This window comes from Emys orbicularis, chromosome 6 (genome assembly GCF_028017835.1).
Source record: "Emys orbicularis isolate rEmyOrb1 chromosome 6, rEmyOrb1.hap1, whole genome shotgun sequence".
In the NCBI taxonomy this organism is placed as follows: Eukaryota; Metazoa; Chordata; order Testudines; family Emydidae; genus Emys; species Emys orbicularis.
The window spans coordinates 4,291,106-4,300,541 of NC_088688.1; the positions used below are offsets into that span (position 1 = coordinate 4,291,106).

General features: G+C 59.2%; 1 protein-coding gene across 1 annotated transcript in view; it reads left to right on the forward strand.

Annotated features, from left to right (window-relative positions):
- Window positions 1–9,436, forward strand: part of CNTFR (ciliary neurotrophic factor receptor) — a 359,131-nt gene that overhangs the window by 348,171 nt on the left and 1,524 nt on the right. Inside the window, exon 7 of the mRNA XM_065406943.1 lies at window positions 5,994–6,174. Within this exon, the coding sequence (XP_065263015.1) occupies window positions 5,994–6,174 (181 nt within the window). The remainder of the gene's footprint in view (window positions 1–5,993; window positions 6,175–9,436) is intronic.

Consider the following 9,436-nt stretch of genomic DNA (forward strand, 5'->3'; position numbering starts at 1 on the left):
ACACCCTGCACTCACACCCATGCACACACTGACACGCTTCCACACACACACGCCCTGCACTCACACACATGCACACACTGACATGCTTCCACACACACACGCCCTGCACTCACACCCATGCACACACTGACCCACTTCCCCACACACACCCTGCACTCACACCGACACACCCCGTACATGCACACACACTCACATTGACACATCCCTATAAAAACCCAAACACCACCCACGCCCCCACACCCACATACACATGCTGCCACACTCTCGGACACACTCACCTGCACACAACACCCACAGCGCACACATTCTCTCAGACTCACATATAACCTTTCACACACCAAACTTCCATCCATCCATCCTAACACTCACGTACACATGTGTGTGCACTGACCCTCCCACTCATTCACTCATGCACACAATATTGCACATGGGCACACACAAACACACCACTGCAGTATACACATGTTGTTACCCCCAAACATACACACTTAAAAACACGCGCGCACACACACACACACACACACAGTCTGTTGCACCACACACCAACAGCCGTACACCCCCACTGCTACCCTCTGTCTCTTTGTCTGCCATCCTCTCTGGGGTGCCAGGGCTCTGGGGTATCTCCATTGGGTTACATGGCACCAATGAGACATCATTCTCCGCCAGCCCAGCCCATGGGTCTCCTTACCCAGGTCAGCATCAAGACAACTCCAACAAATGAAATGCCTTGTTCTCCCTTGTTTCCCCTTTTAGCACCCCTGGGACTTTCAGTCTCCCTGACTCCTCTCCTCTCCAGTCCCCACCCATGGGTGCCCTCCTCCCATGGCTCTCATCGCTTTCTGATTGCACCAGGCCTAGTGTGGCATGCACAGATACACACGGGGACCTCCCTTTTAGGGTGACCAGATAGCAAATGTGAACAATCGGGACAGGGGGTGGGGGGTAATAGGTGCCTATATAAGAAAAAGACCCAACAATCAGGACTGTCCTTACAAAATGGGGTCATCTGGTCACCCTACTCCCTTTGCACACCGCTAGCCTTGCACTGCACTATTCCTGGGCCGGCTGTCTCAGCGGGCACATCTCCTTGGTCTGTCGGTCGTCCTCCCGGGGGCACCCCCAGAAAGAGTCACCAGCTCTCAGCACATGCTGGATAACAGTTTCCTTGCCCTGGGGAGGGTGTCAGGCCAGCGGGAAGTGGTTGCAATGGCGTAACGTGTCTGTCTCGTGTCTGCGCAGTGTGCTGGGAGGGTGGGGATCTCCACCTTGCTCCCGTAGCTGAATTTCGCTCTTTAAAAACTCAGCTGTTTGTTCAGCTGGGGCCCCAAGGAGTTCGATGGAGTTACTCTGCCCTAATTTGGGGCATTCAGATTACTCACTGTTACTCTACAGACAACAGCGGAAGTTTCAGACTGTCCCATCAGCTCATCGGCAGCCTCAGACTGACAGGGGGTTTCCAGATTCCCGGCGGATTCCCACCTCACACACCCACTATCCAAGTTGCCACCCCGGGACGCCAGCACATAATGTCCCTTGAATTTTCCCTCTGCTCTTGCACAGATTTGGGCTCACGCTGAGCACCCCGTGCCACAAAGGAAGCGGCTTCCTCTCCCCCCTCTGACCGCTGAGCTGAGATCTGGCCCGTGCTCTTTGCCAGGGAGAGGGGGGAAGGACGCGGGAGCTTCATGGTCAGTGTCCCAGCTCTGGTTCTATCCCTCCTGCCTCTGTTCTCCGTTGGCCTCCTGAGCTCCAGAATTGAGAGCAGAGGCCAACTTCCCCGCCCCTGAGCCGAGCAGATGGGTCATGTCAGACCCCTCGCAATCCTTCATCCGCTCAGACATGTTTATTAGCCACATGTGTCTGGAGAGAAGATGGCTTGTGTCAGCGCAGGCCGTGAAGGAAGGGAGGGGGCATGAGCAAGTCTTGCCAATTGCACATGGGGCTGTTTATAAGGACTCCCGCGCCGTGGATGGGAAGTGGGCGGCAGCAGTGCGTGGGTTAAACGCAGGGCTCGCAGGAGGGTACCATTGTCCTGTTGATCCTGAGGTTTCCTATGGCAAACATGACGGCCCCCTCCCGCCTGTCTGACAGCACCCATCCAGGGGGTCCATGGGCTGCAGGTTTCCAGCGGCGGTGCCGGTGGAACAGACATCAGATGATGTGGTGTGACTGGAAGGCAGGTGAGAAGATAATGGCACCGTGCACGTCCTCGGGAGTGATTCTGGCCCGTGACATCAGGAGCTAGGAAGGCCCGGGCTTGGTTCAGGAGGTCTGAGAATCCAACAGGCTCAGGGTTGAGATAACCAGGGGTAGAGCGCAGAGGAGGTGTGAGCTGGTGCTGGAGAAGGAGGGAGGACAGTGCAGCTCCTTCTGCCTGCGTGGAAGTCACATGGTGTCCACACATGCAGACATGTGCGCATCAGGCGAATCAGCGCATTGCCCCTGGGTTTGATCAAACTCTCTGCATGCGTCATGTAACACAGACCTGTATCCAAGACCAGGAAAGAGCCATGCGGGGAGGTGAGTGGGCAAATGCAGGGAATTTAATTCCTACACTCCTGGCACTGGACCTGTGCAGTGAGAGGAGTGGAGGGTGCGTTTGGTCTGGTGTGCCAGGGAGACGGGACGTCTGACTCCATGGGCCAGTGGTCTGACCCAGCGTAGCAGGGAGCCAGGGCACCAGGCTGGATGGACCATTGGTCTGTTCCTGTATGGCAAGTCGTAATGTCCCTGTGTTATTTTAAATGGAACGGGACAGATCCTCAGCTGGTGAAAACTGACACCGCGCCGCTGAAGTCTGTGCCGTGGTGCCGGTTCACACCTGGGGAGGATCTGGGATGCACAGCACTGAAGACATATCAAGTAGGGCCAAGCAAGTGGATTTGGATGAAGTGAGAACCAGCCCCGCTCTCCAGCACAGAATTCCACCGAGGAGATCTCAGATACAAGCCTGCGAAATCCTGGGTGCTGAGCTAGCCTTCGGGGAAATGTAGTAGTTGACTCTGTTCCTGCGTTCAGTCAATGGCTTTGTCTACACTACAGTTAGGTCGATATAAGGCAGCTTATCCATACCTGGAGCGGTGACATTGAGAAGAAAGCCGGCTCCCCAGCCGGGCTGACACCCAGGCTCCTGGTGTGGGCTGCTGCCCTCTGGGGTCCCAGCTCCCCACTGGGAGCATGGCAGCTGACCAGACTCTAGGCGTGGATCTCCCCACCGGAGGCGAGAAGCCCCGGGCAGCTTCTCCCCCGTACATAGGTGGACTGAAGATTGTAGTGTTCACAATTTAGTTGGGGTTGGTCCTGCTTTGAGCAGGGGGTTGGACTAGATGAGCTCCTGAGGTCCCTTCCAACCCTAATCTTCTATGATTCTATGACATGCCCTAGGTCATGTGCCCAAAGGCAAAAGCCAAGAGATCCTGTAAGAGTCGATCAGCCTGAGCTCGTACTGCGCTGTGTGTACACTAGAATGTGCTCCGGAGATGGGCCTTCAAGCCAGCGGTTTGCCTCGAGCAAACCCACTTCTTGCACCACCCAGGTTCTCAGCCAGCTGCCACTAAGCCACAAGCACCAAGCACTGAGCCTTACTCTGCCCCAGGTGGTGTGGGCGGAGGGAGAGAGATTTCCCCTGGGTTCCCTCTTTGCCATTGGCCGTGCAGAATAATGAGCCTCGCCCCTTTGCTTTCGCAGCGCGAGGGCTGGGTGTTACACACAGTGTAACACTCCCATGTAAGTAAGGCCCAGCGCAGGTACGTCTCCGTGCAGCGCTCCCAGCATGCCTCAGTTCTGTCTTCCGGCTTCCCCCCCACACCTCTGATGAGTGCCCCCCAGCCCTGACCTGGAGTCCCACTGCTCATCCAGTCGTAGCCTGCCTGCCCAGAGCTGCGCCGATGCACCTCCATTGCGACTTGCAGCCCCCTGCTCGTCCAACCTGCCCCCCGCCCCGTTCTGCTGATCCCCTAGATGCTGGTCTCCCCCTGACGCTCAGCTCGGAGCAATGCTGAGCTCTGTGATGGTTCTGAAATGTGGACAGACATAAATGCCGAATCCTTGGGTGCTGTGGGGCTGGAGCACCCATGGAAAAAAAATTGTGGGTGCTCAGCACCCACCAGCCACCCGACGGTGGGCAGGAGGCGCTGGGGGGAGGGGGCAGAGCAGGGGTGGGAAGAGGCGGAGCGAGGGTAGGGCCTTGGGGGAAGGGGCGGGGTGGCGGCGTGGTCTCGGGGGCAGTGCGGGGTGGAGCACCCACCCGGCAAGAAGAAAGTTGGCGCCTGTGTGGACAGACACCTGCTGGCAACTGAGGAGAGGCCCACTGGCTCATTTGACTCGTGGCCAAAGTCGAACTCAAGCACGGGGTCCCAGAGGTCGCGAAGGCGAATGCCTCGGCGTTAACCCATCGCACCAAGTGTGCCGTGCGGCGGCTGGGCAACCTTCCTGTAATGCCAGGTGGTCACAGTGCCTCCCGTAGCCCCGGGGAGCCAGGTCCTGGAGAGTGGGGTGACATGGGCTCGCAGCGGAAATCCGCCAAGGGGTCCTTTCCACAGTCTGTCTGGACTTCGCTCGAGCAGGAAAGCCGTGCATTTGGGAGCTCTCCCACAGAAGTGGGGCCAAGAGAAGGCTTTGCCTTCCCCACCCCGTCTGTCCGATATCCTGGCACCAACACAGGCACAACTGCCCAGCACTTCACAAAGCAGTGTCCTTTCCATCTTATGCTGAGCCCCTGAAAGCCTAAACCTGAGAGCTCCCTAGTCCCTGTACTGCTTTTCCTTCCCTCACATGGGCCGGCTGGTTTGTTGGTGGCGGGCTGTCCCTGCGCACTGGGCTCCACGCGCTGATTTGTTATCGTAGGGTGCTCCTGGATGCTGGGCAGGTATGTTGTTCTCGTTGGCTTAGGCGTGCCAGTCCCCGTTTGTTACTGCAGGATTGCTCATGACTGCTAGGCGGCAGGTTTGTTACCGGAGGGGCGCTCGTGCACGAGGTTTGTTATGGTAGGGTTGCTTATGACGGACAGAGCAGAGCCCCGTGGATTTGGTCAATCTGCAGCTGCAGATTTCACCTCTCGCCCCAGAGCTGTGCTCCAAAATCTCCGCTTTCGTTTGACAACAATGGAGTGTCCAGGCTTTGTGGCGAGGAGGAAACCTCACTAACATGACATGTTGTTCCCCCCCCCCACCGCCCCCCTGCCCAAAGCTCTGCCTGACAGTGGCAGGGGTGTGGGGAGGGGTCATTCCCTGCATCAGCCCAGAATCCACAGAGTGCGGCTTGTGTGAAAAGACCCCTCCTCCCTCGGAAAGAAAGGACCGCCCTAGGACTTACCTGTGCCCCTCTGGGCTGCTGCCAGGTGTCCTGGGCATCATGGCTGCTGAGTGGGGCACCGGAGTGCAGCGGGGGCTGTGGCTCTGGGTCTCAGGGAGAGCTTGGCTGGGAGGATGCACTGAGGCTCGGCCCATCATGGGTGGGGACGCTGGGCCTGGCCTCCCGCCCTTCTGCAGCCAGCTCCCCCTGCCCAGCGTCTCCTGCAGGCAGGGCTGGCGGTGCCTGGGGCGCTGCCAGGGGGGCGGAGAGGTGGCCAATAGAGCCCTGGCCCCGCTCTGCGATCTGTCTCTGTCCCTCCCCTCCGTCTCTTGCTCCTTGGTCTCTATCCATGTCTCCCCTTCTCCCCGCCCCCAGCCCACGTTCGGTGACTCTGGTGTTCACGGGCACTGCCAGGGCACACTGGCTGGCCTGCTGCTTAGGCTGGTCCGTCAGGCCAAGCTCTGGTGGGGGGGGGGGGCTGGGGGCAGGGACTAAGCCTCCCCTCCATTCCTGTGCCCCATCCCCTCCCCCTCCATTCCCCCATCCCTATGCCCCATATGCTCCGTTGGCCTAGCTCCCCGTCCACGCCCAAGGAGAGGCCCTGCCCAAGCCCCGGGGTCCCCTCCAGCCTCTCACCACAGACCTTCCCCTAGGGACGCGCCTGCGCCCCGGTGACCGCCCCCTCCCCTCTCCCCATGCAGGTGGAGCTGTCGGACGGGACGTCCCACACCATCACCGACGCCTACGCCGGCAAGGAGTACATCATCCAGGTGGCCGCCAAGGACAACGACATCGGCACGTGGAGCGACTGGAGCGTCGCTGTGCACGCCACGCCCTGGACGGAGGAGCCCAAGCACCTCACCACGGAAGCCCAGGTGGCAGGTGAGGGTGCCAGGCAGCAGGGGGCCCAGCAGGGACGGTGCAGCGGGGCCCGGGGGGTTGACCCCTCTCCTGCCAAGGGCTTGGCATCACTGCTGCTGCACAGCTGGTGGGAGGCAGGGAGTCAGGCCCCACGAAGGGGTGGCGGGGGGGGGGGGGGTGTTTGCCCAAGTTCACACAGCAAGTAGCAGAATCAGGACGAGAACCCAGGAGTCCTGGCTCCCAGCCTCCTGCTCTGACTCACAAGACACCACTCCCCTCCCAGAGCTGCTCACAGAACCCAGGAGTCCTAACTCCCAGGCTCCCTGCTTTGACCACTAGACCCCACTGTCCTCCCAGTGCCAGGGACAGAACCAGGAGTCCTGCCTTTCAGTCTCTAACCCACTAGACCTCACCCTGTCAAGCTGGTGCACTGCATCATGGGACAGCTGGAGGTCAGGAGGACTGGCACTCGCCAGAAAGCAACCCAGGGACCCAGAGGCCCTGCCCTTCCTCCAGGTGGCAGCAGGTTTCAGGATCCAGATGCAGGGGGCAGTCCCCCAGCTCCTGGAGCTATTAGTTCAGGCTCTCTGCATACTCAGGTAGGCATCAGTTAACTTAGGGCATATTTTCAAGCTTTTCTGTGCATCCACGAAGGACAGAAACACATTACTTTTAAATGGCAGCTGAGATTCGGATTCATCACGTGACTCCAGGAGCTGGGGCCTTAGGTATGGGCCCATAATGCCTATGCTGTCCACACTAGATCTGCCCAGCTGTGACACTGGAGCTCCTGCCGGAGAGTGGGGAGAAACTAAACGAGAGACAAGGCCCAAGCCCCTTGGTGTTGTCAGTGCATCTGACGGGGCTCCCTCCAGCCTGTCCCAGGCCGTGACTCGGGCCAGACGCCTCCTCCCTCCATCTCGAGCTGTTGCATTCTGTCCATCTCCGGTCATACACACCTACAAACAGAGGCTTCTCTCTCCTCAACACACAACACACACATGCAAATGTCCTGGACGCTCACTCACGCACAAAACACCTGTCCACACACATGCTGCTCGGAAACGACAGAGCCCTGCAGGTGCCCTCAGAATTAGCCTCTGCTTCTGTCTCTTGCCCTGACACCTTTGAGAGGTTTGGCTAAGAGCCAGCGAGGTTTGGCCTCCACCAGGACCCGGCTGTGTACCAGCCCCGCGGCGGGCACACTCCCCCCTAGCTGCGTACAGCATTTCAGCCGGCATGTCAGATGGTGGCCCGGCCTGTTCTGACCAGGGGCGGCTCCAGGCACCAGCGCTCCAAGCGTGTGCCGGGGGCGGCAAGCCGCGGGGGGCGATGTGCCGGTCGCCGTGAGGGTAGTAGTCAGGCTGCCTTTGGCGGCATGCCTGCGGGAGGTCCGCCGGTCCCGCGGTTTCGGCAGCAATTTGGCGGCGGGGACGCCGAAGGCGCGGGACCGGCGGAAACTCCCGCAGGTGCGCCGCCGAAAGCCGCCTGACTGCCGTGCTTGGGGCAGCAAAGTACATAGAGCCGCCCCTGGTGCTGACTCAACTCCTCCCAGCGCTGGCCTCCGGCTTGCGAAGAAGCGCTAAGGATTCGTCAGAAGGTTAATTCAGTGGAGTGCTGACCAGCCCCCCCTGACCCCGCACAATGGCTCGGAGCCACGCCAATTAGAAACAAAAGGTACCAAGTTAACGAGCCCCTGTTTCTAGGAAAGAGCTGGGACCGCGGCCAAATTCACGTCGGCCTTCGGTTTCCCAGAAGGACTGGAGCGGCCGCCGGCTCGGTTCCCCCAACTGGCACTGACTGCCAGGAGGTTGGGCAATCCACATCCCCAGAGCAAACAAATCACTGCTTCTCACAGTGAACTGGGCGAGCGTCCAACTTCTCAGCGCTGCGCAAATCCTCGGCACTACCGGCCGTGGGTGTGCGAGGCCTTGGCACTGCTGACACTCTGTGTGTGTGTGTGTGTGTGTGTGTGTGTGTGTGTGTGTGTGTGTGTGTGTGTGTGTGTGTGTGTGCAAAGCCCTGGGCTGCTAGCTGTGTGAGTCGAAGGAGCCTCGCCCGCATGGGGCATGCAGGCGAGCGGGGAGACCCTCGCTGAGGAAGAAGCCCGGGCTGCTTGCTCTCAAGCTGAAGGAAGATACACGGAGATGTGCCCTCTGGAGGCTGCGGCACCTGCCAGGACTCTGGTGCATGAAGCTTATCAGACAGAGCCAGTAGTTTGCAGCCATTCAGACACATGCTGCCTCAGACGCATACACAAACCCCTGCAGAGTGACACACCTACAGGCACACACACCCGGACATCACACAAACATACAGCCAAGTGCTTACAAACACGCATTCACCCGTTTACACACACAGCTATACTCGCTCACAGACACTCTCTGAGGCGTGTGAACGCTCACATGAATACGCACACACGCCCGGCTTTCTCCAGTTCAGTTAACTAATCCTTTGTGAGTGTGACACACTATACAAGTGTCGCTGCAGGTTGACTCACACACACATCTCTTCATATGCATGCACACACCACCTTGAATGCACAGGCATGACTTGCAAGCACACTTCTCGCACGCACCCCCCCTTTGCACACCTCTTGATGCACACACAATGACAATTGCTCTGAAATAGCTGAGATGCACCGGACCCCTCTGAATTAGCCTCTGCTCCTCCCTTTCTCTGTCTCCCGGACCCCTTGGAGAGGTTTGGCTAAGCACCTGCTGAGAGCCTCCCCCTCCCCGCCCAGGATTGGCCCGTGGCCCCTGGTGGCCGGTTCCCCCCGCCTGCTCTCCAGCTGTTGGACTGACACTGCTGCCCCTTGGCTCCTGCCCAGGGCACCAATTCGATCTAAAAGCAGAGCACGAGCAGCCATTTGCTGCTAGGAAAGAGCTGGCGGTGATTCTGCTCTGGCAGCGCTATGGAGGTGGGGGCCCCAGATGGGCTGGAGGGAATTCTGGGTTAGGGCCCCCAGGGCCTGCTCTCGGGGGGAATAGGGGAATGGCTGGGGGGGGGGGGTGTATGCCAGGAATATAGCCCAGTGCAAGGGACCAGGAAAAAAGGCTGTGGCTAGGGGGCGCTAGCTGCTCCGGGGGCGCAGGCTGATGAGGTCGTGAAACTTGTGAGTTGCGGTGCTCATGATGTCATAAGGCTCCTGACAGGCCTCGCTGAGGCTAAGGGCGACTCAAGGCACATGACGTGCTGTGAGGGTGATGTCAGAGGCCTTGAGTCACAGCCCTGATGACACCATGAAGTCTGACATGTCTGATGATGTCATGAAACTTGT